This window comes from Brachionichthys hirsutus, unplaced genomic scaffold, assembly GCF_040956055.1.
Source record: "Brachionichthys hirsutus isolate HB-005 unplaced genomic scaffold, CSIRO-AGI_Bhir_v1 contig_942, whole genome shotgun sequence".
In the NCBI taxonomy this organism is placed as follows: Eukaryota; Metazoa; Chordata; class Actinopteri; order Lophiiformes; family Brachionichthyidae; genus Brachionichthys; species Brachionichthys hirsutus.
The window spans coordinates 1-25,153 of record NW_027180829.1 but is presented as its reverse complement, the minus strand read 5'-3'; the positions used below and the strand labels follow the sequence as shown (position 1 = coordinate 25,153).

The 25,153-nt window shown below is 47.5% G+C and overlaps 1 protein-coding gene across 1 annotated transcript; it reads right to left on the bottom strand.

Moving 5' to 3' along the window:
- Window positions 1–313: 313 nt before the first annotated feature.
- LOC137916778 (ATP-binding cassette sub-family C member 8-like) lies at window positions 314–21,883 on the bottom strand. The gene is given in 39 exon segments (XM_068759742.1): window positions 314–451; window positions 527–589; window positions 795–928; window positions 1,044–1,147; window positions 1,387–1,495; window positions 1,579–1,657; window positions 1,729–1,859; window positions 1,959–2,079; window positions 2,286–2,326; window positions 2,329–2,398; window positions 2,486–2,588; window positions 3,699–3,791; window positions 3,894–4,121; window positions 4,303–4,469; window positions 5,645–5,892; window positions 5,960–6,050; window positions 6,164–6,289; window positions 6,366–6,503; window positions 6,638–6,718; window positions 6,818–6,902; window positions 7,007–7,105; window positions 7,298–7,336; window positions 7,761–7,799; window positions 9,691–9,796; window positions 9,899–9,971; window positions 10,468–10,587; window positions 10,787–10,901; window positions 12,556–12,701; window positions 13,065–13,105; window positions 13,615–13,777; window positions 13,861–13,995; window positions 14,589–14,744; window positions 14,824–14,988; window positions 16,315–16,503; window positions 17,720–17,962; window positions 18,543–18,709; window positions 19,584–19,705; window positions 20,301–20,442; window positions 21,727–21,883. Coding segments are annotated over 39 exon segments (4,758 nt in total). The 5' UTR covers window positions 21,875–21,883.
- Between the last annotated feature and the right edge of the window lie 3,270 nt (window positions 21,884–25,153).

Genomic DNA, 25,153 nt, shown 5'->3' with positions numbered 1-25,153 from the left:
CCCACACGCCCCCAGGCTTCAGTCGGACTCCCTCACCTCCTTTGAGTCCTGGCAGCTCATGTGACCCCCCCCCCCTTCATGTCTTCCTCAGCCAAAGACAAAATGCAAATCAATATCAATTCCACAAAATCTCTTCATCCTAATCCCAAATGTCTCCATCAAAAAGCACGAACGATCATTTACATTTTATTAACAAAGAACTAACTTTATGTACAAATATAATACATGTTTGAAAAATAAACGGATTATATTCCATGAGACAATTGCACTTTGAATGTCTTCAAATGTCCTCTTCTCTCTCTCTCTCCTCGTCCTACTTGTCTGCCCGTACGAAGGAGGTGAAGACGCTGTCCTCCTTGTCCAGCAGGGCCTCCGGCCTGCCGTCCTCCAGGATGATCCCACGCTTCATCACGATCACGAGGTCGGCGTTGAGGATGGTGTGGACGCGATGCTGCGCCGCGGAGACGAAGACAGCCGATCAGGACGCTGAGCGGGACGCAGAGACGCAGCGAGGACAAATACTCACCGCTATGATAACCACCGTCCGGTCAGCGAAGGCCGTCATCACCACGTTCTGAAGGATGCTCTCCTGCGAGGGAGATAAGAATCAGCCATTTGTGGACCCCCCCCCCCTTAGACGGGGCAAATGCCCCCATTGTTTCATGTTTCAATAGCTAGAGATGAGAATTACCCCCAGTCCTTTGATTTGCCCTTCAGATTGAGTTTCTCTCTCTCTCTATTCCCCTCATTCTACTCTTCTACCTTGCAGTGCTCACACACACACACACACTCACCGTTGCCATGTCGATGGATGCCGTGGCTTCGTCCATGATGAGGATGCTGCTCTTCCTGACGAAGGCTCTGGCCAGGCAGAACAGCTGTCTCTGACCTTGGCTGAAGTTCTCTCCTCCTTCTGTCACCGCAGCATCTGGAGGGGAAACGTGCTGAAAGATTTATTACAATGTAAACCCAGAGATGTGAGCACGATGTCCATGCGGCTGGGAAACGAGACGGAGACACGGACGTTAGAAACGTGTCCTCACCCAGACCTCCGGGAAGCGATTTAACAACCGGCTTCAGCTGAGCAATGTCCAGAGCGTCCCAGAGCATCTCGTCAGGAGCCTTCAGCTCTGGGTCCAGGTTGAAGCTGACACAAACACACACGTTCATTAGCACACACACGAGGGGCGACTTAGAGGGGCTTAGAGGGACCTAGAGGGACTTCTTAAAGGGACCTAAAGGTCTCACATTAGACGCTCATTCCACAAGTTCACGCAGTTCCCAAACATTTATGTGAAATATCTGTGACAGTCTTTGGCCCCTCCCATGCTGCAGCTCCTCCCACTAAAGCCCCATGCAGGAGGACTCAGACGGTTAGCAGCGTACCGGATGGTTCCACTGAACAGGATGGGGTCTTGGAGGATGATGGACAGGCGGGACCTGAGGGTCTGCAGGGGCAGTTTGGCGATGTCAATGTCATCGATCACAATCCTTCCTGTGAAGGGATTACAAACGCAAAGCGCCGCTAGCAAGGTGTTCAAAGTCATTTCACATCACAGCTAGCATGTCTTCGTGCACCTTCAAACATGTCCACCATGCGGAAGAAGGCCAAGGAGAAGGACGATTTGCCGCTGCCTGTCCGGCCACAGATCCCCACCTGGAAGGAGCAAGCGGGAATCGTTCGAGCGAGGACTCATCGCACGTCCATCTTGTTTTCAGGTTGGTCACCTTCTGCCCGGGATTGATGCATGCGTTGACATTTTTGAGCACGGGCTTCAGCGTGGCATCGTATCGGACACTCAGATTCTGGATCTTGATCTCTCCCTGCTGCGGCCAGCCGTCGGGGACCTGAGAGACACCTGGGACAGACACAGACCAGAACTCAGAGGACAAGAGTGAACGTCTAACATCAACCTCAGATCGCTTTCTCAGAAGTTCTCATTTAACAGAAGTCTCACCGAGGAGTCCCTCGTAATTCTCCGGTTCCGTTTTGAGGAGGCCGTTAATCCTCTCGACGGAACCGAGCTGTACTTCCAGGTCTGCCAGGTTACGCACCATCCAGTTCATGTAGTTAGACACCTAATGGAGGAGGAGCAGGGGGGGGAGGAGGAGGAAGAGGAGAAGGAGCAGGGGGGGGGGGGGGCAGGAGGAGGGGGAGGAGGAGAGACGACACACGGTGTGCAGCAAAACCTCTTAATAAATCAATGATCGCTTGATAATGATAAAGAAGAATGAATTTTTACACACACACACACACACTCTCTCTCTCTCTCTCTCTCTCTCACCATGAGTGCGTATGTCAGTCCGAGCCCCACCAGGCCGGTGACAGCTGGTTGTAGAGAGGGTGAGTGATGGAGGCTACGGCGGCGAGCAGCACCACGCAAGCCCCCACGTACTCCTGCAGGGGGGGGTCAGAAACGCATCAATGTGAGCAGCAGTCCCACAGAGGGGGGGGGGGGAGGGGACACCTGCAGACATTCATTACCATGCGGACCTCCAGCCACCGGTTGGCTGCCGTGAGGAAGAGCGAGGAGATGTTGTTGGCGTCAGCGAACTGCAGCAGCCTCTGCCTGAACCTGGGCTCGTACCTGGGGACGGAAAAACAAGAACCGACCAATCAGCATCAGGTAACAAGAACCGACCGATCAGCATCAGGAAACAAGAACCGACCAATCAGCATCAGGTAACAAGAACCGACCAATCAGCATCAGGAAACAAGAACCGACCAATCAGCATCAGGTAACAAGAACCGACCGATCAGCATCAGGAAACAAGAACCGACCAATCAGCATCAGGTAACAAGAACCGACCAATCAGCATCAGGTACCAAGAACCGACCGATCAGCATCAGTTAACAAGAACCGACCAATCAGCATCAGGTAACAAGAACCGACCGATCAGCATCAGGTAACAAGAACCGACCGATCAGCATCAGTTAACAAGAACCGACCAATCAGCATCAGGTAACAAGAACCGACCGATCAGCATCAGGAAACAAGAACCGACCAATCAGCATCAGGTACCAAGAACCGACCAATGAGCATCAGGTAACAAGAACCGACCAATCAGCATCAGGTAACAAGAACCGACCAATCAGCATCAGGTAACAAGAACCGACCAATCAGCATCAGGTAACAAGAACCGACCAATCAGCATCAGGTAACAAGAACCGACCAATCAGCATCAGGTACCAAGAACCGACCAATGAGCATCAGGTACCAAGAACCGACCAATGAGCATCAGGAAACAAGAACCGACAAATCAGCATCAGGAAACAAGAACCGACAAATCAGCATCAGGAAACAAGAACCGACCAATCAGCATCAGGAAACAAGAACGACCAATCAGCATCAGGTAACAAGAACCGACCAATCAGCATCAGGAAACAAGAACCGACCAATCAGCATCAGGTAACAAGAACCGACCAATCAGCATCAGGTAACAAGAATCGACCAATCAGCATCAGGCACCAGGAAACAATAGATCTATATTCAACCTGTGTGTGATAAAAACATCATCATCTCCGCCCCTTCTAGCTCCGCCTCCACATTCTCCGTTGACCCGAGGTACCTGAAGTCCGTGACCTTCTTTAAGTCAGAATCTCACCACATGCATGATTGTGCACAGCCACGTTCCAAAGTGCATGTGAAATGACAACAGGTGGACTTTAAACTCCTTTCCTGGTTGGGAAGCGTTACCTGAGGGCCCGGATGGTGGCGAGACCTTCCAGCGTCTCAGAGAAGTGGGACAGTAGAGGCAGCTGGGTGCTGTCCTCCAGCTGCTGGAGGTCCCTGACCGGGAGACAGGCGGTTCAGCGTTTACGAGCTGCGAGCTTGTTGGGCGCCGCCCGCCCCGTACGGCTTCAACCAATGACAGCGTCCCGTCTCGCTCACCTGGAAGCCACCCGGAAGTATTTCTGGATGAAGTAGCAGGCGACAGCCAGTGGCAGGAGGGCGACGAGGAAGACAGGGGTCACGTAGGAGATGACGCCCAGGGCGGACACGCACAGCAGGGCGGAGCGGGAGAGGCACTCCAGGGTGGTGGGGAGGTGCTGGTCGATGGCGTTTGTGTCCGCGGAGAAGCGGTTGAGGATGCTGCCAAGGGGCGTGGTCTCAAACAGCCTGGAGGGACGAAGGGCGGCGAAACACTCGTCACCTTCCTCGCCGCTCACCGGTAGGTTCAAATATTTATCTCGTTAAAATATAAACGCGTTCATCCTGCTGACAGTACCGCACTGATGCATGGTAACCATGGAGACAGCAGAGGTGAAAGACTTCCGTCTCGTGCACACGCCACACACACCTCATGGGGGCCAGGACGATCCTGCCGAGGAGCCTCTGGTGGAGCTCCCGGGCCGCTCTGAGGCCGGTCCACTCCACGGCCACGGAGGAGGCGAGACACAGGACGATGCCGAGGCAGCAGAGCCCCCCGAACACGGACAGAAACCACGAGTGGCTGAAGCCACAGTCCTGCAGGCAGGGCGAGAGACGGGGGGCATTGAGAGAGAGCAAGGGGGCCGGGGAATTAAGAGAGAGCCGGGGCATTAAGAGAGAGCAAGGGCATTAAGAGAGGGCCGGGGCATTGAGAGAGAGCAAGAGAGCCGGGGCATTAAGAGAGAGCAAGGGCATTAAGAGGCCGGGGCATTGAGAGAGGGCCGGGGCATTGAGAGAGGGGCGGGGCATTGAGAGAGGGCCGGGGCATTGAGAGAGGGCCGGGGCATTGAGAGAGGGCCGGGGCATTAAGAGGCCGGGTCATTAAGAGAGAGCAAGGGCATTAAGAGGCCGGGGCATTGAGAGAGGGGCGGGGCATTGAGAGAGGGCCGGGGCATTACGCTGCAGGTTTGTGTGTTCCCTGCTCAGTAATTAGAGTCATAATTACTGATTAAACATAATGATTAAACATGAACGTTCTAATGTGACAAAAGGCAGTGAAGCTTTAGAATCCATTTAAACAGGGGGGGGGGGGGGCAGTTTTAGAATCCATTTAAACGGGGGGGGGGGGGGGGGGGGTCTGATGCTTCTTCTGTGCTGCTAATCATTCTGTCATTTTAGTTCATGTTACTTCCTGTTAAAATAATTAACTCAGAAAGTTAATTTGCTGCATTATTAGTTATCAGTAACTAATCCTCACATTGTTCCTAGTCCCACACACATTCATGCAGCGTGCACGGCCATGAGTGTGCACGACAGCAGGGATTAGATACGCTGAAGAACAGCCAATCATGATGTCTCCTGCACTCAGGCAGCAATCTGCACATTAACGAGGGGAGTGGAGGACAGCAGCCGACACACACACACACACCTACACACACACGCACACGCACACGCACACACACACACACCTTCTGTCTGTGCATGTGGCATTGCATACAGATCTTATAACAGGAACGCGATAACCTGCCAACAGCTGCTGAGGCCGCTGACGATGCAGCCTGACCTTCGCACAGACACTCCGGGGATTTAAGAACTCGCCACCGGGGGGCTCTGCACCTTCTCACCGTTCATGTGGATAATAATAAAAGATCATTGATTGTCTGTAAACACGAATCACAAAACCTGCCCCACATTTATAATGAGAAAAGTCTTCATCGGATTTATGTTTGAAGGTCAAATTCGATCCTCTAACCCCCCCCCCCCCCCCTCACCCGGGCAACAGAGCAGTTGTGAGCGGAGGCCTCGCGCTTGGCCTTGATGACGTGTGACGTCCAGTGAGCCAACCAGTAGTCAATGGCGACCATGAGGGAGTGCTTGAGGAGCTGCGACAGGAGGAACAGGGTCAGCAGGAGGAGCCCGGCGGAGGACAGGTAGGAGCCGCAGGAGCGCCAGGGGATGGTGGCCCGCTGACGCATCACCTGAGACAGGTGCTCGTCTTCGTCACTCTCCACAGATCGGTCTGGAAACAGACCCACAGGTGAGATAGAGGCATGCAGAACATGGTGACCGTGTTTCTGGCGCCTCACCGTCCTCGTCCTCGTCCTCTTCGGTCCTCACGGCGTCTCTAGAGTACATGGTCCTACGCAGGTTTTTCCTCTCCAGATCTGCCGCCATGTCCTGCAGGAAACACAAAGTAAAACGTCTGACCACAAAATACTACAATTGATGTCAGTCAAAGTGCCAAACCGAGACGGTCCCGGATGGTCCGGCCATTCAGGATTCATTCTCACCTTCTCAAAGTCCTGGTCCTGTCTGTGCATCAGGGCTTTCCACTGCTCAAAGAGTTGAGGCTCAGAGTTCTGGATGTCTTTCAGAGTCCCTTCAGTCTGGATGGTTCCATCCTTCATGGCGATGATCTGAGAAAGCATCAAAGAGTAGAAGCACGGAGCCGACTCTGGAAAGCAGTCAAACGAAGCATCACGTCCGATTTACCCAGTCTGCATGCAGCAGATACTGGAGCTTGTGTGTGACCAGCACCACCGTCCTCTTCTCCTGTCTCAGGAGCTTCAGGATGCCGTCCTGCATCAGACGGTCGCTAAGGTGGATGTCTAAGGCGGAGAACGGGTCGTCCTACGAAACACAAACGGAATGCAAATAAACTGGATGGGGTAGAAGCAGAGGAGAGGAGGAGCGGAGGAGAGGAGGAGAGGAACGCCATCATGGACGGTCGCGCTCATCGCTTCGCGGTGTGAGTGGAGACCCACCAGGAAGACCAGGTTGGTCTGCTGATACAAGGATCTGGCGACGCTGATTCGCTGTCTCTGTCCACCTGACAGGATGATGCCCTGCATCCGAGGGAAACGGCGTAGGAGACAGAAGTGATACAGAAGTCTCCGTGATAAGACAAAAAGTCCACGGAGCGGCTTAGTGGCTGAGTTACTGACCCGCTCCCCAATCTCTGTCTGGTCCCCTTGTGGAAGGATGTCGATGTCAGGCTGAAGGGAGCAAGCCTCAATGACAGCTTTGTATCTGGTGGGGACAAACGGAGAGAGGACAGACATGAGGACAGACAGAGAACGAGAGAGAGACATCTTCCACATGAATGGCACGACGCATCACAAAGAGGAGCTTACCTCGGTTTGATCATGGGCATCTCAAAGGTGATGTTCTCCACCACTGTCGCATTCAAAAGCCAGGGCTTCTGGGAAGCGTAGGCCACCGCACCTCTCGTCCTACCAGTTAAAACATAAACACAAGTGTAAAAGCAAATAAGAACGCGATGACTGCTTCCACCACACAAGCGTCACTTCAGATCAGAGGGATGAGTCAGCACAACAACAGGAAACTGTCGCTCTCTATTCAGTGAACTTTAAGATAAGGATGACGTGTAACCATGGAGACCACCTGCTGTTGTGTGAGCTCACCCGATGTCTCCATCACCTGCTGGATCTCTGTTTGTAGGACTGCCGAGTAAACATCAAACAACATTAAACCACCATCTTTATCCTGCAATGGCACACACACGCACACACACGCACACACACGCACACACACACACGTCTACCCTTCCCACAGTATGGCAATTATTTCATTGCTCATCAGCCCAAAGACAAACAGGCTAACGCTGCCCTACATGAACATGAACTATCATTAGCTGCAATCTTTTCCACTCTAAAAATAAGGCCCGCACCCCCTTACTCACTGATTGATCGTTTCCCCTCTACGTGCAACAGCTCAAACAATCAGTCAACACGCCCTGATTTAATGTGTTTGTACTAAGGAGTCATCATCAGATATCCATGCTCGACTGCTTCAGCCTCTAAAGGGGCACTTTGTCTCTGGTTTATTTAGCTTTAGTTTATCTTCTTTAAAGCACTCAGTTCTTACCTTTCAGCTCCCTCAGACTCAGACTCCAGGTCTGGCAGGCTGCAAAAAGCAGGTAAAGCAAATCACAAATGATTCCTCATCAAACGTCGTTATAATAATCAGGGAAAGCATCTGCTTTGAGTCTCTCACACACACTCACACACACATCTAAACACCTCCGTTACTAACCCCCATTCAGAAGGTGTTCAACTGAAATAAAGGGAGGGGTTGTAAAAATGAAACTAGAATGTGATAGAATAAAGTCTATTGCATGGGAATGAAGACATGAAAAAATAAGAATTTAAATGAAAAAGAAAATGAGCAAATAAATCAATAAATGCAGGATTGTTTATCCGTCAATCAATAGAACATTCTTCCTTTTCCTCTGGAAGGCATCAAAATCAACCCACAGTTTCTAACTGTCGTTTAAGTTTCTGTCGTTAAAGTTGTGTTATTAATAATTGATTAATTATTAACCCTCTGCAGTAGAACAATCCTTTGATGTTAGTAATTTTACTTCCGCTGGTCTTCTTTGGAGTCACAAAGTCGCAACCCAAACCTCGCTGTACTTAAGATATCCAGCCTGCGCTGCTCTGATCAAACACTGATCAGGCACTGATCAAACGCTGATCAGGCACTGATCAAACGCTGATCAGGCACTGAGTCAACATGCAAATAGTCATCCACTTTAAAGAGAGAGAATCCTGTCAGTGCTATATCTGGAGAGGGACTATCAAAGGGGGGGGGGGGGCAGTTAGCTAAGGAGAAACCAGATGGTAAAACTCAAAACGTCATAAACAGTGCTACAACCTGGGAGGAAGCTGCTTTATAAACTGGCTATTTAAGAAGTTCAGAAACATTAAATTTCAAAAGCTTCACAATGAATATATAATTGAAAGCTAAAGAATAGCTTCTAAATTATTCTTAGCCTGAGACTAATATTTGAACATATGACAGGCGACCATCAGTAACAGCTGACTCTGACTATGGTCACCTTCAAAGCACACAGGCCGGCTTTGAATCAAAGCTCTGACATGGGACACACACTCTCTTCTATCCTCTGAAGCATTTCTCATCGCAATCATTTGTGTCAACTATTCTTTATTCATGTCCATAACTAGTCAATTATCATGCCAGATGCAATATTTAATCAAAGATTTGCTTTAAATGCTCTAATTGAAAAGCGTCACAACAATAACAGGCAAAGTGGAAACACAGGGACAAATGCAAAGCATATGTGTGAATGCTAGAGGAGGGCGAGGCCTAAGTCCCTCTCTGGGACCCACGATGAGTGTCGGGTTCGGCACGCAACAGGCTGCACAGGCCAGCCTAATATAGGAGAGCCTGCAAGCACAGCAGCATCATCAGGACAGAATTAGGACCCGAGAGCGTGTGACCTGAAGGAGGAACCTTGTTGAGTGCAGACTGATAGCTGCGCTATCCTGGGTGGGGGGCGACCTCCAGTTGCAACAGCTTGAGCTTAACGGCTCCCAGAGAGCATCAGACGGGACACGCGGATTTGGTTTCTAGATGAGCTATTTGAAATGTGCTCTGATTTTCTAGATCTACCGGGTCCAACTTTTCCAGAAACTTAGAGCTAGACGTTAAAAAAAAACAGACACTGAGCAAATCAGTGAAAACATGATCAGCATGAGAAAATGCTCCAGCTGTGTTATACTGCTCACACAAACCCATCGGATAAGTATACTGCAATAGTCAGAGTACACACTGAGTCAAAGTACCTCACAGCAGACCCACAACTGTCTTTATGAAACACTGAAGAAAATAAATAGACGTTTTATTTATTCTTGAGAAACACTCCCATTGCTTTTAAGCTTGTCCCCCAGAATTCCTCACTTATAGATGCCCAGATTATAAAGGAAGCAGCAGCACATCCTGGAGCCTCTTAACACACAGGACAATATCTGGTAACAGTAAAATAGTCAATCACCTGTTCCAGGTGACTGTTCCTGATACTCTCTGCATCTCTCCCAGTGCAGCCAGCAACAGAGACGACTTTCCACAGCCCACCTGGCCCACGATCATCGTCAGTTTTCCTGACAAGAGAGAGATGACATGCGGAGAACAGGTAAATAAAAGCAGCCAGCAGGAAGGAGGAACAGGAAGAACAAGGACACGTCACGCTGCTGGATGCTCACCAAAAGGAACCTTGATGTCCACATCAGAGAGAGTGGGCGGCCCATCGGTCCAGGTGAAATACCCACTGGTTATCTGAGGACAGCAGCACAGGGTCACCCTAATTTCCTGCCACTCAGATGAGCTTTAGTCCAATGATTATGACATATATGGGCTGTTTAATTACAGGAAACAAGTTGCATAAAGATAAATATTTTTACAGCTTGCCTTTAATTTCACTTTACATTTGTAAATTATTACATATTTATATTAGCAAATTAGCCTTTTTAAAATTTGATTGACTATATTTGCCTTCATTGTCCTAACATTGTTTATGTAGCTTTAGCTAGCTAGAGCAATTTAATTCTGAAAGTGTCTATTTTTATTTTGCATTATTTACTATACTAAAAATGTAATCACATCTATGTCCCTCGTGCAAAGAAAAGAAAGGAAGAAATATATGTTGCCAATATGGCAGTAAATGTTCAAAGTTCTCTTTCATCGCTGCTTTCATGAACTGAAACGTGCATCTTCCTGACGTCTGTTGAAGTCTGCAGGATGATGCATTATCATCTCATTTCGTGTCTCTCACCTTGATACAGATGTCCTGGTCCATGTCCTGGGGGGGTCCGTTACCCTCGTGGTCCCCCGGTGAGCTGTAGTTATTCCAGTCATCCCTCGGGGGGCGCTTCCGGTTCACCACCTTCAGGGGCTGGAGGGGTTGGGACAAAGAGGGGAAGGATGATGAAGGGAAAGGCTTGGGAACGACAAGAGGATGATTGTTTAACACCAGGCACAGAGACAGAAGAGAGGAAGACAATAGGATGGAAGAAGAAAATAAGATCCACAACAAAGTGAGACATTTTGGATTCAGCGGCTTGGAGGAGAGTCGAAACCACAGATGTGCTCACCACTGCCTGGTATCTATTCTGGCTGCGATTGCTGGAGCCAGAGGTTGCCATTGCTCTGGGCTCCTGCTCATCTCCTATCTCATCACTTGAGAAAAACTCACTGAGCTTCTGAACACTGCAGATTAAACAGAGGGGAAGAAAACAAGTCATGAGTGCAGGAAAAGACAAACAACAACAACAACAACAACAACGTGTAACTAAAGTGAAATCCTGATCAGTTTAACCAAGCAAACGTTGTTCATGATAACAGAATGAGTGAGATTCATCTTTACTTTCTCTCCTCTTTGCACACACACACAATCTCTACATGAGAATAAGAGAATAATGTTCTCCTGGTGTAATGACTAAATCTGTTCTATAGAAAATGATCTAACGCTTCCTCTCAACAAGTAATCATGTATGTCTTTCTGTTTCTCATGCATTGAGTCACTCAGGATAAAGTACAGTACAGATAACATGTAATAGTGTGAATACAATGCATCAACCGTTATCATTATTTAATGACAACGCTAAAAAGGAAATCTAATGAAACATATTTAGGTTGCACCATCTACTGAGCTATTTTCTTCTTCTGATGCGTGAAGAAAGGTCAAGGTGCTACATCGACACAGGAGGGTTTTGTTTTTTGTGTCAGATCACACATTCCCAAAAATAGACATCACAGACATTATTTAAGGCAGTTTGTGAAATAAGATGCTCAGACCAACACAGCAGCAGCTCCTCAAAGCCCGTGTAGAGAATGTGGGGAGTAATTTAGAGCAGAGCGGCATGAGTCTCATCACGGCCACTCATCCCACCCAGAACGGACAGGAAACGCTCATGGCCTTCATGAAAAGACTATGAGAGCTCATTGACTTGAGTCATGAGAATTTCTTTCAAAACTAGAGCAATACATTGTTTCATGGTTTAATTATCTGAGTGTAATTTTACAGCTCAAAGACATAATTTACTGCAGTCAAAGCATGAAAATGTGATTTCTTTTGTCCCGTTTTTGCGATCACATTTCTTCTCACATGTATGCGCTAGGTCTCTGTCAGCATAGCTCAGGGGAACCGTCTCAGTAAAATTACCTGAATCATACTTTTCATTTTGTGGATTATTTATTTTCCTTATGATTAAGCTGATGACCGTTTACATTGAGTTACTGTACACTGCCTAGATAAGGGTTGGAGGAGGTTATGTGGTCTGTCTGTAAGATACCTTAATATACTGTCAACTAATTTTGATGAAATATTATTAAGCGTGATATCCTGGACTGATAAAAACGCTTGTATGTTTTCAGGTGGATCAGGATACAGATGCAGATTCTGGATGTCATTTTATTCAGCATAACATGATATTTTTTTATTAGGGACATGAAACAAATGAACCCCGCGTGTATTACCCATGACACAGTGTGCACTCCAACCCAGAGCCAGGTCATAATCTGGGAGATGAAAATATATACAGTATGTGTAGAGGGGACAACACAAGTCCCAGTCCAGCAGCAGAGCAATGATAGTTCCAAAATATGTGGCTGATTCACAGTCATTCAAATGGATTAATGGATTTCATGTATCTGTGAAAGACAAATTATAACGGCACAAAAGCTAGATCCAAAATTAAATTATTTGTATTGCACCACACAGATTCCAGGGCGAGACACCAGAGGAACAAAGGCTGACCCAACGATGCAGCTCAAAGGTCAACCACATTATCAGACGGTGTTCGTTTTCTCTTCTCGCCTCAATATCTGCAGATTCTCTGTTTTACACGTTTTATTCTCTCACCTAACAAGGGCCTTGACAGTGGAGCGAACCACACTGGACAGCAGGAAGAGGGGCGTGACCAGGATGTGAAACAGGGACAGAGACGCAAAGGCCACCGCTGGGGACAGATCAGCGTCCTCAGAGATGTGGACGTGAACCACAAACGTCTGCAGGATGAGAGGGAAAGCAAAGTGACCCGAGGTCAGTCTCACAAACATGGCTTTAGAGTCTAGACATTCAAACCTGTGAGCTGGTAGCATTTAGTTGGCTGACAGTCAAACTCAATAGCAGAAAATAGGAGCTGAATTTATTCTCCAGCTGTCGAGCTGATTTTTGTGTTTGTTGTTTTTGCTCTTATGTGTCCTTGGTGTTGGTTTGACCTTAAATTTAAAGTGTGCAACCACAAAGGACTTCTATAAATACAGAACGGTTTGTGGTGCCGCTCTGTCCTTCATGAAAGACACCAGAATGTACTCTGCTGAACATGAATAATTAAGCACAAGTGAATTAAAGGTGAAAGCGGCACTCACCGTTAACACAGCCGCAATGGGAATAGCTGCATTCATGAAAACTGAAAGCGGAATAGGAAGACAGGCAAATGTGAAGGCATTTCATTACAAAAATTACTTTATCCATGTCAGCGAGGGGGATTCGGCTCAGAGGAGGGTTTCCTGAGGATAAGCGGGGAAAAAATCCACATAGTTTTATCTCCTGTGTAGCTAGAGAAGTATTTATTTATCTCAATTATCTAAATGTGTCATTTAACTGTTAATCTAAGAGTGTGGAAGAAGATAAGCTGGACAGTACCCAGTCATGATACTGTATAGTGATCTCATAGGTACTGCAAATAGGACGTTGTTGGAAATTCAATACAGTACTTCCTGTTAGGCCTGCCTGAAACATGTATCCGTATATCCTGTTACTATTAAACATATTGTAGGTTCAAGCGGGATGAAATGATAACAGAAACACTTTAGTCAAGTGTTTCTGACCTTCCCATAAATGTCTTTAATGAAGGAGACACTTTTTTTGTCTATTTGTTTCATGAATATCAGAGAACAAATATCTGCGTGTCCTCACTGGATATGGATGTGTAAAGAGCGAAGGCCTGCAGGCTGACGAGCTCTTTGCCTCGGGTCTCTTCCACACTGTCACAGAAGATGCGTTCCCAGGCGTACAGCTTCAGCAGCTTGATGCCCCGCAGCAGCTCATTTGTCTTCTTTAGGCGTTCACTGGAGTATTCCTGCCAGAAACGATCGACCACGTTACACTGGAACTAGATCAAATAGTCATGCGCACCACTATATCATCAGCAAACATGCTCACCAAAGTGCTCTTTTGTGTTTGGGACAGCTTTGTGGCCACAAAATATTGAACAGGAGCCAACACAGCAATGACAGTCGCTCCAATCAAGGCACTGATTCCCAAGAGGTAGTAGAGCAGGATCACTCCTACAATAATCTGTTCAGGATTTAGAGGCAAGACAGAGATCACATTAAACCTCGAATGAGAAGGTCAAGGTTAACCTAGAGACGTTGTTCAGGAACACAATGCTAGCCACTGACTTCTGTGCCTCGCCCTGTGAGCATCATCACAACATACAGTATAAAGCCCTAAATATCCCAGGAGACACAACCAGACTGATATGGATGAGACATGTCCTACCCTGTCACTGAATAATGTGTAGCACGGGGGAAGAGGAGCATCATGGGTAAAACATTTCACTTCCTTTGTAAGAACTTTGTTTGTGTTGTATAAAATCAGCAGCATGCATTTTATCAACATTTAGTCATTATCTTGATATAATCAGTAAAAAAAAACTCTTCAGAAACACAAGTACCATTAAAATCTCGAGTGACACGACAAGTACGCGATCAGTAATCAGCGTGATTCATTGTTTACATCACGGACTCGCACAAGCTCCAAATGGTGTCAGTCTATTGGATGTGGGTCAACCAGGGCAATCATTTGTTCTGCTGTAGCTCAGCTATTACATTGTGGTAACATCTCCCCCCCCCCCTCCTATTGAATTCATACACAAAGATCTTTCTTACCTGTACCGGCATTGCCCACAAGTTGGGACACAAGAAGAAGAACCACATCAACTGGTTGGTATCTACGGCAACCAGGTTGCAGATCTGACCGACAGTTATCTCTCCCATGGACAGATTGGAGGTGCAGAGACGCATGATCTTGTTGTAGATTTTAGTCTGGGGTGAGGACAACACCAATTAGTTCCATTTAGGCCTCAGTAGAGTCGAATCAGCAGGAACTCACAGGATCATATACCTGCATAGCCCCTCGCAGGTTGATGCCTGTTTCAATGGCCACATAGTAAGAGGCCTGGAGGAATGTCCTCTGCAGGAGCAGGGCGAAGAAGAGGAGCACTGCGAGCACATACGCATTCTCCAGAAACTCTTTGGATGAAATGAAATAGATCCCCAGCAAAGTCATCTAGAAGGAAAGACAGGCAGGGAGACATGGATAGGGAGGAAGGGGCCGCTGCGAGGTCAGACATTCGGGCTGAATGCTTCAGGATTGGATTTGACTCAAGGGTCTGCCTGTAATCAGGAAGCTGTTCTTACTGGAGGAAACAGCACCCACTGAAAATGCATCATAGCCAGCAGACCGTTACTGCAGAGCCCCCAGAGCGTATCACATTAGACACCAAAGAAGACTCATGGGATTCATTTTGTCCCCCCCCAGCTACAGTCTCTGTGGCTTTCAAACAGCAGAAATCACACACTATCAAGGGCTGTTCTTGTTACCTTTTTAAAATTCATTAATTACCAGCCTACTGGCTCGTATCAATGTAAGGAATTATTAAAGAGTCATGCTCATCGGTGAATGCGGTGACTTCCTGATATGGTAACCTGCCCTGTGTGGAACTTAAGACACAGCGACAGCACCAGCAGCAATAAGCCTTATAAATAATTGATAAGGACTAAATTAGAACCCGATTGGGCCAGGGGGACGGGGGGAGCGGGGCGCCACAAACAGGCTCATGAAACTGTGGCCTTTGAAAGGAAGCCTTGTGATGGTTCTCTGTCCTGTTTCTGTGCAGCTAACCTGGGCTCACAAAGGAAATTCAACCGATGCAGCTATGAACATTATAGTAGACAGATCTGTTGTTTCTGCCAATCCCAGAGATGGCTGTGAGAGATGTGTGGAAACCATGGTGAAAACAGCCCTTTCTGTCAGGCAATGCCACCGGCACATTTTATAAGGTTGAAGATGGCAACGTTGGATAAATCAATAAATAATGATTTATTTATTGATTTAAATCATTTGTAAAGGAACACCAAAAACCCTGAAAAGAAAATTATTTCATTCATGATATTAGAGGAAATCCTAATTCCTGCTAAAGTTACAGCAACAATACATGTAATATAATATAATATAATATAATATAATAATACCTTTAGGAGACTTTATTACTGAATACTTGCAACTGATTATTCAGGAACTCTAAACCTGACTATAAGGATACATCAAATCAATAAAGTAATAACAAATAAACAAAGTTTATTGTTTCATTAATGCCATTTAAATAATTTGTTCAACACTAAAATAAGAAGCTGTCCTTGATCAAGGCACTGAACTCCTAACTGCTCCCGTGTAGAGTGAAAAAATACTTTCCCCGCTGATGGATCAATAAAGTAAAATACATCTTAAATTATTAACACCAATTTGTATAGTTAGGTGTAGGTGCAGCAGTTTCTCATCACTAGGCGATGCTAGGCTAGGCTAATCTGCCACGTCTCTCATGGAGATCCTCACCGGCTGGTGGATGGAGCGGTTGTCCTTGCTGATGTGATGGACGATGCCAGAGATGCAGAGAGGTCCGGCAAAGCCCAGCAGGTCGGCCAGGAAGCGGAATGTGATGCTTAGGATGAGAGGCCTGCCAAAGGCCTTCCTCAAGGCCTGCCAGATCCACTTTGGGCCCTGGGGTGCTACGCCCTGAGGCCGCTGGACAAAACAGACATTAATCAGCATGCAAATACAGCTGACTGAATAATTCTGCCTTTCACTTTAGAGCATTTAGCTTATTCAAATCTAAATGATATAAATAAATGGCCATCTATCTTTCAAATTGGGACACTGAAGGGGTTAATTTGAAGAGTAGGGACTAACGTGTTGACAGAAAACCCCGTCAGTCATGAATTGGTTAGGAATTAAACAACAAATACGAATTCTTCAGTTTAAGACATTAAACATTGTTTGAGCGTTAAATAAATCCTCACGACAGGAGGAAGAGCTGCATAATGCATTAAACACTCGCACTGCGTGTGTGTGTGTGCGTGTGTGTGTCTGTGCGTGTGTGTGGGTGTCATTCTCAGAGCCCTGAGACATACGTGATCCTCATCATGCATCATTATCTTTCCAGTTAAACTCACATTAAACCGAAGCCTTGATTCTACACACAGCGACTGCTCACCCACGCACACACACACACACACACACACACACACACACACACACACACACACACATTTCCTTTCTACCTCGTGATCAAACAAAACAGAAGGAGGATGTCTCGTTCTCTCTCACACAGAGTAAAACGAGCTTCCCATGAACAGCAGTCATTTCACCCCCGCAGGGGTCGGGATGTCACCTGGTTCACAGTAGAATGGGAATGACCCGGTGACCCGGTGGCTTCTAAATGCCCCCCCACCCCCACCCACATCTCCACCGGGATCGCTCATCCCTCGTTCCTTCTGGAAGGAAGTCGGGTTTTGTTCACACCGGACGCACACACAGCGGTGACAAATCTATGTGACCTTCCAAACACTGGAAAACAGTGACCCCGTCGAGCAGGCCCTTCATCCCGGACCCCAGGCACGTGCGAGTGATGGGGGATAGAAGGAACGGCGATACGCAGTGAGGAAACAGCCGCTAGTGGCATTCCAATCGACAAGAACCAAGAGGCAGTTCTGTTAGCTAAATCTCAGTAGAGGTCCAGCAGCTCAAGAACTCAAGAACAATATGGAAACTCCAGACAGAACGGGGGTCAAACAAATAAAAAGTCAACGTTGACAGGATGGAAGCAGGAAGAGGAGGAGCATCTTTACATGCGTGTGTGTTTACGGTCTAAACTAATCGAGCTCAGTTTAGTCCCGGGTCATTTGAGACATGACGAGGTCAACACGATGCCCCTCAGACGGCTGCCGTTTGATGCACCAACCTTCTGGTCTTCAAAGGCCTTGCGTAGCTTCATATAGTTGGTGCCTGCTCTCATTGCGATGGGCAGTTTGCCGATGACCTTGAGGTCGATGGGTCGTCTGTGAGCGGCGGTAATGAAGGTGTTCATCCACCAGTAGGTGGCTTTGGACAGCAGGTTAACGAAGGGTTGCAGAAAGCGAACTCCGAGATCCTGAAGGTCCTCGGGCGGCTTCACCTCCTTCGGGTGGGCAAAACACACGTAGCGCTGCGAAGAGATGGAGAGAGAGAGAGTAGAGTTTGTGTTCATCCACTCTGTGTCTCCTCCAATGGCCTGAGCGGAACATTACACACACAACGACGCAACCTTCAATTCCTCTGCGTGTAAAAAGAACCTCATTTGAGACGGTATCAATGGGATTGATTAATAGAATAATCTTCAGATAGGCAGCGGATGAACGCCCTCGTAACAACGGGGTTCATTAAAGCTGCCAGAAGACAACTTGTCTCTGTTCTGCATTCATAAAGGTTATCTGATATCACCATGGTAACATGTGAACCTTACATCCCATCATTTCATGTGGACGCTCTGCATTCATAGCAATCAGGCTGGAACTTTTATGATTATTAGAAAGTGATTATATTATATTTATGAGCTAGATGGCAGCTGGAAGCTCTTATTTTTTATTTTATCTTACTGTCATGAAGCTGGCCTATTGCATAATTTATACTTTAATCAGGATTATAAGTGCTATAAGGATATTTTAATACAAACTATGACTGAGGCTAAAACCAATCTCATGGTTGCGCGTGCTTGCACACACACACGCACGCACACACACACACACCCGGCCCAGGATGACGTTGATCTCCACGGCTAGAAGGAGTCCATACAGCAGCACCAGCAGCCCGGTGATGCAGTAGCGTAGCTGCCTGGGGCCGATGCCGTGCTCTGTGTACTTGGAAAACTTGATAGTCTTCATGATGAAAGCCAACAGCCAGTAGATCAGCAGGGCTGCGATCGAACAGTCAGAGACAGACAGAAAGTCACTGGACAAGTCAAAAAGATCAATGAACCGACTGACAGAGAGTAAACATTAAATACGTGTCTCCAGTGTTAAAAGCGGTATACTTCTGTTTCATACTCATCAAACCGGATTAACTGATATCAACGGCGTCCTTTCCAGGCATTATTTCAGCTACTGATGTTTCCCTCTTCAGTGTAAATGTCTTCCTCTTTTAATTCCTTTTATTGAATTTCCTTTATGGCCCCCGTCTGCTCCTTCACACCGTGAGAGGAAACAGTTAACTGCCGTATTATTTAAGTCGTGGTACTATTACACCGCTGAGTTAAGAGACCGTCTACCCTGCTGCACATGCATCTGTGTTAGTGCAATAATGAAGCCAGAGCTGCTTCCCTTAGGAGACTGGCTATACAGAGACCCGGAGGCTGAACGTGTCTCAGCAAGACGGACTTCAGTAGCAATGAGTTAAAGACGCATTGAGAGGAATGGAAAACAAGAAGAAGCAGGGTCATCATTTCAGCTGCAAGTATGGCCGTTATTACAACCAGTTAAGAACAAACAACATTGTTCCATACTGGACTTGCATGGATTTCGTCGTACTATTGTTTGTCCAAATAATGTACTGTAGTCATAAAGGTGAGAAGTCAAAGGGAAAAAATGTTTAATTATAGAACAGAATATATATAGGCTACTCTATTTATCCCTGCAATGGTAAAGAATCCGTTAGTTTAAAAAGATCCAGGACATCACCAGAATCTAATGGGCTGTCCCTTTGACCATCAAAATCAGACAGACAGGCAGACAAGCACCAAATCCATGACCTCCATGTGGACAATGAAGAAGAGCTCAGAATAAAAACTGTACCTAAAAGTAGTTTGGGGAAGTTGGAGGTCTCGATGTTGTGATAGTAGATTATAGAGGTGATTCCAGCCATGAAGGCCAGACCTGCAGGCATGTACAGGTGGAGGTGGGGAGACTGGCTGAACCTGCAAATGAATCACAGGGAGGAGGAGGAGGAGGAGGAGGAGGAGGAGGAGGAGGCTCAGAACAAATGAGGGATCCACATAGACGACAGGAGGAGGAGGAGGAGGAGAAGGCGGCTCAGAACAAATGAGGGATCCACATAGACGACAGGAGGAGGAAGAGGAGGAGGAGGAGGAGGAGAAGGCTCAGAACAAATGAGGGATCCACATAGACGACAGGAGGAGGAGGAGGAGGAGGAGGAGGAGGAGGAGGAGGAGGAGGAGGAGGAGGAGGAGAAGGCTCAGAACAAATGAGGGATCCACATAGACGACAGGAGGAGGAGGAGGAGGAGGAGGAGGAGGAGGCTCAGAACAAATGAGGGATCCACATAGACGACAGGAGGAGGAAGAGGAGGAGGAGGAGGAGGAGGAGGAGGCTCAGAACAAATGAGGGATCCACATACGACACAAATGTTCTTGTTTTGTTTGTTTGCTATCAGGATCATCTAGATTAGAATAAACAACCAATCAAAAGAAACATTTGCGTCGTTTTTGTCGATCATAACTTCTCATAAGTTGTGGTGACATCATCTGTGTCAGGAGTTGGTGACAAACCTACCCATCAGAGACGATGCCCTCTGCTATCTCACAGACGAGGACGAAGAGCAGGATGAAGGTGAGCAGCCAGCGCAGGTTGTGACCTGGGAAGTGAAGCCAGGTGCTGTGGTGGATGTGGACCTTTGAACTCTGGCTGCCCCAGCCTCAAGCAGAACACACGACACGAGATGCATCCATGAACACACAATGAGGAGCAGAAGAACAGCTTCCATCGACAGAAGGTGTCCTCAAATGAACAACCGAGTGGATCTTTCTGTTCCCAGAGCAGCGTGGAACATCCTGATCAATTGATCTCGTGTGATCAACGAGGCTTAGAGACAGAAGCTATCGGGGTAATGGCTGCCTGATAGTGTGTTAAGCATTTAGAGTTCAGGAATCCGTTGGCCTGAGTCCATTATTCCAATCGTCCAAGTCATCAAATTGTATTTCATCTCATTGATTAGGGTGAATCGCTGCGGTCATAAAAGAAATCTTTGAGATTAACACGATGTTTCAGCCCCGGAGCTGCTGCACAGCTGGTGCTTCAGGAATCAAAGACACACACACACACATTACAAACGTGCACAAATTCATACCACTAATGGACTGTTTAATATAATTACAATTATAATCTGTCATGAATGCAAGTAAAACCTTTTACTATTGCTGATGTAATGATCATTGACAGTATTAACTATTAGTATTAATATTGTTATTTTCATTGAATATGCAACATATTCATATGTATATTTGATGGAATAAAAACTGCGGCGCATGATGAGACCAGATAATGCGTGCGTGCAGCAGAGGAGCGTGTGCAGCGCTGACGATGACACTAACAGCATGGAGAGCAGCCAGGACCAGAAACAAAGGAGGTGTAACCCAATGCCTGCCCCGCTGCATCTGCCCCGCTGCATCTGCCCCGCTGCATCTGCCCCGCTGCATCTGCCCCGCTGCATCTGCCCCGGTGCATCTGCCCCGCTGCATCTGCCCCGCTGCATCTGCCCCGCTGCATCTGCCCCGCTGCATCTGCCCCGCTGCATCTGCCCCGCTGCATCTGCCCCGCTGCATCTGCCCCGCTGCATCTGCCCCGCTGCATCTGCCCCGCTGCATCTGCCCCGCTGCACTAGCTTTCATCAGATGGGGCACATTTATAACTTTATTTTCTACCACACTCATACGAGTAATATTTCCACTGTTGGTTACGCGACAGCAACCCCTACAGAGAGTCTATCTTAACGCAGGGAAAGAAATGAATGACAGAAGAAACTTTATGTGTGTTAAAATATGTAGATAAGACAAGATATGCTTTCATTAGGAATTGTGAAAATATTTCATTTGATGGACTGAATCAAGCAGATGTTCATTCGCAACAGCCCCTCAATGTGTGTGTGTGTGTGTGTGCGTGTGTGAAGAAACTGCGAACCTCACCTCCCAGTGACACTTACCAATGAAGAGGATAGGAAAGGTGATGAAGAGGAGGAAGACATGTGGCACCACGTTGAGTGCGTCCAGGAAACAGCCATTATTCAGAACCCCCCCATCTACGTTGTAGGCCACCGAGTTATTCTCATTCCCACAGAATGCCAAGGACATGGTGGAGCTGGAACTCTGCAGGGAACCAGCCGGAGGAGGAGGAGGAGGAGGAGGAGGACCAGAGGCAAGAAGAGAGAAGGATTAAATGGACCCTCTCAGCGCATGCTGACGGCTTCCCCGGCAGATCTCAGTAATTCCCAAAGTGATCTCCTTCCTGCTCGATCCCAAATATCCGATCCAATGACAGAGAGGAGACAGAGGGAGGAAGAGCGAGGAAGAGCGAGGGCGAAGCAGTCAAAGGCAGTCCCCGTCCCGTGCAGCAGCAGCATCCCGTCAGACGTGCACATCTCTCATGTTCACACGGACATGCACAACGTGCACAACGTGCACCTGCTATTCCTGTGTGGCAGACGAGAGCTCAAAGTCGACCTTGGAAGAGAGTGCAGAGCGTGCAGGAAGGGGGGGGGGGGGGGGATTCATTACAAAAGGAAGGAGGACAGGAAAGAGACGGGGCTGCAGCTCCTGGATAAAAACTGAAACTAGCACAGCTCTAATCCGAATCCCAACATCACGTCTTTAGCCGTTACGTAACCGTTAGCCAATAAAAGAACAACGAGAGAACTCAGGTGAGGTCGACACATTAAAATAAATACATAGATAAATAAAGATGAATGAATTCCCAGTTGGGATTGATGAGCGGAGGGATCAGAGAACAGACACACAGATTTAGATCATCCGTAAGCCAACAGCAGCAGCCTCGCGACCTCTTGAGCGACCTTCACCTAGTAAGAGATGAGCACTTTACATTCCTCTGCTCCGTCAGCAGGCAACAAATAACACGACGTTACAGACAAGCATGGCCCAGTTTTTGGTCTCTGCACCTTCCACAGAGTTTGAACATTAAAATCGGAGCACCATTGCTGCCCCTCCTTCTTTAATAAATATCAAACAGCATTTCTCAATTATCTTGCTTTTCTAACACAAACTATATTAATTTAAGTGAAGAAATTCCAGACGCTCTTTCAGTACACCAAAGATGCAAAAAACAGCAGCCTTGTTACGCATAAAGAGTCTCCTTGTGTGGAAAGATACTCGTGCACCAACTGTCAATAATCAATCAGGGGGAAAATTGACTTAAATACATTAAGACAATAAGATTGATATGCCCACAGTTATTACTTCACTAAAATAGGACAGAATCGAAGGAGGTTAGAATGGATTTTAAATGTGCTACAACCATCAGCGCTTCCACCAAAGATAGACATTTAATCAAACGCTGCGTGTGCAATATTAGTTATTGATTACAGCTGGATTATGGGCTGAGTTCTAGTTCTGTGAAATCACATTGCAGATGCAGATGCAGGCTGATTGAAGCATTTCCCCAGTACTGTAATCTATTACATTTGTTCCTTGATGTTTGCTTTGCCCAACATTCATGACCGCTGCTAAATGCTATACAGAAAAGGTACGTGGATTCTGAGGAATCAGACACATCTGGTTTAGGACCAAACGCTGTTGGACTATTCTGATTAAATGCATTTGAGTCCTATGAATCCGATTTGAGGGTCTGTTCCAGCCGTGTGGACTAAATGTAAAGATGAGGAACACTAGAGACACAGATAACACGGAGCTGGGAGTAAAGCGGGGGGGAATCGTTGTCCTACCAGAATGAAGCTGTCCCTGTCCCTGTCCCTGTCTGTGTCTGTGTCCCTGTCCCTGTCTGTGTCCCTGCCCCTGTCCCTGTCTGTGTCCCTGTCTGTGTCTGTGTCCCTGTCTGTGTCTGTGTCCCCGTCTGTGTCCCTGTCTGTGTCCCTGTCTGTGTCCCTGTCCCTGTCCCTGTCCCTGTCCCTGTCCCTGTCCCTACCCAACATTTCACCTCAGTGTTTCCAGCCCGTGATAACTGAGCCCATTCCACGCAGCCGCGGCGGGGCTGTGGAATGACACTACTCTCATATATTAGCATGTAGAAACAGCTCGTGCTGCTGGAATGCGACCAGGGCAGCAGCCTCCAATGAGAGTATCGATCAGTGAACAACCAATCAGAACACACTTACCGTTTTATATCGTGACATCACGGCGTTTCCTCCACAGTGCTGAATGAATAATAAAAAGTGTCACACTTTGCAGTCCGTCACGTGTTCTTGCTGCCCCACCATCAACCCACGGGAGGTGGGAGGCGGGGAGCTGTCCACGGTGCTGAGGATGAGGAAGATGAAGGCGGAGCTCCCACCCAAGGCCTTTCTGTTGTGAACCGCCGATCGGTCCAGGACTCGGGTGGGGTGGGGTGGGGTGGGGTGGGGTGGGGGGGGGGGGGGGGGGGGCACGTGTCAACGAGCCAATGCATTGATCGATGCGCGGCTGGAGACGTCCCGAGTGGAGCGTGGATTTCTGCCGGAGCGGCGCGATGCCGCAAGCCCCGCCCTTATTTGTGTTAAACTATAGATTCATCACAATCACGTCTGAATCTGTGTGATCGGGTCCGACAGTCACGTTGAATAACAGCTGATTCTGATGCGTGGAGCGCTGCTGCCCCCCCGCGGACGCGCAGCTGCACACAAACAAATGTCTTAACAACTTGTAACTTGGCACACTTATAGATGACATATGTGGCTGGAACTGACGTGACGGAAAAGTGGGTGTGACTTACGGTGACGACGTTATGGACGTGTAAAGGTTTAATTTTGTCATATCTCAAGAACGGAAGGTCGTACAGAGGGGCGGGTTAGACCAGCGTGTTCAGCATAGCCGAATTATGGTGGGTAGACCCACTTCTCAAGTCTCTACAACGTAAGGTTCACGCGATATTTCGATTTCAAATGTTTGGAACATTTCTGGTGTTATTCCAGAAACAGCCACAGGAGGGCGAACGCGGCCGCTTCAGTGAGCGTCTGAAGTTGACAAAAAGCATAAATATGCACACAAACCAATGTCGTAACAACTTGTAACTTGGCACACTTATAGATGTCATATGTGGCTGGAATTGACGTGACGGGAAAGTGGGTGTGACTTACGGTGACGACGTTATGGACGTGTAAAGGTTTAATTTCGTCATATCTCAGGAACGGAAGGTCGTACAGAGGCGCGGGTTAGACCAGCGTGTTCAGCATAGCCGAATTATGGCGGGTAGACCCACTTCTCAAGTCTCTACAACGTAAGGTTCACGCGGTATTTCGATTTCAAATGTTTGGAACATTTCTAGTGTTATTCCAGAAACAGCCACGGGAGGGCGAACGCGGCCGCTTCCGTGAGCGTCTGAAGTTGACAAAAAGCATAAATATGCACACAAACCAATGTCGTAACAACTTGTAACTTGGCACACTTATAGATGACATATGTGGC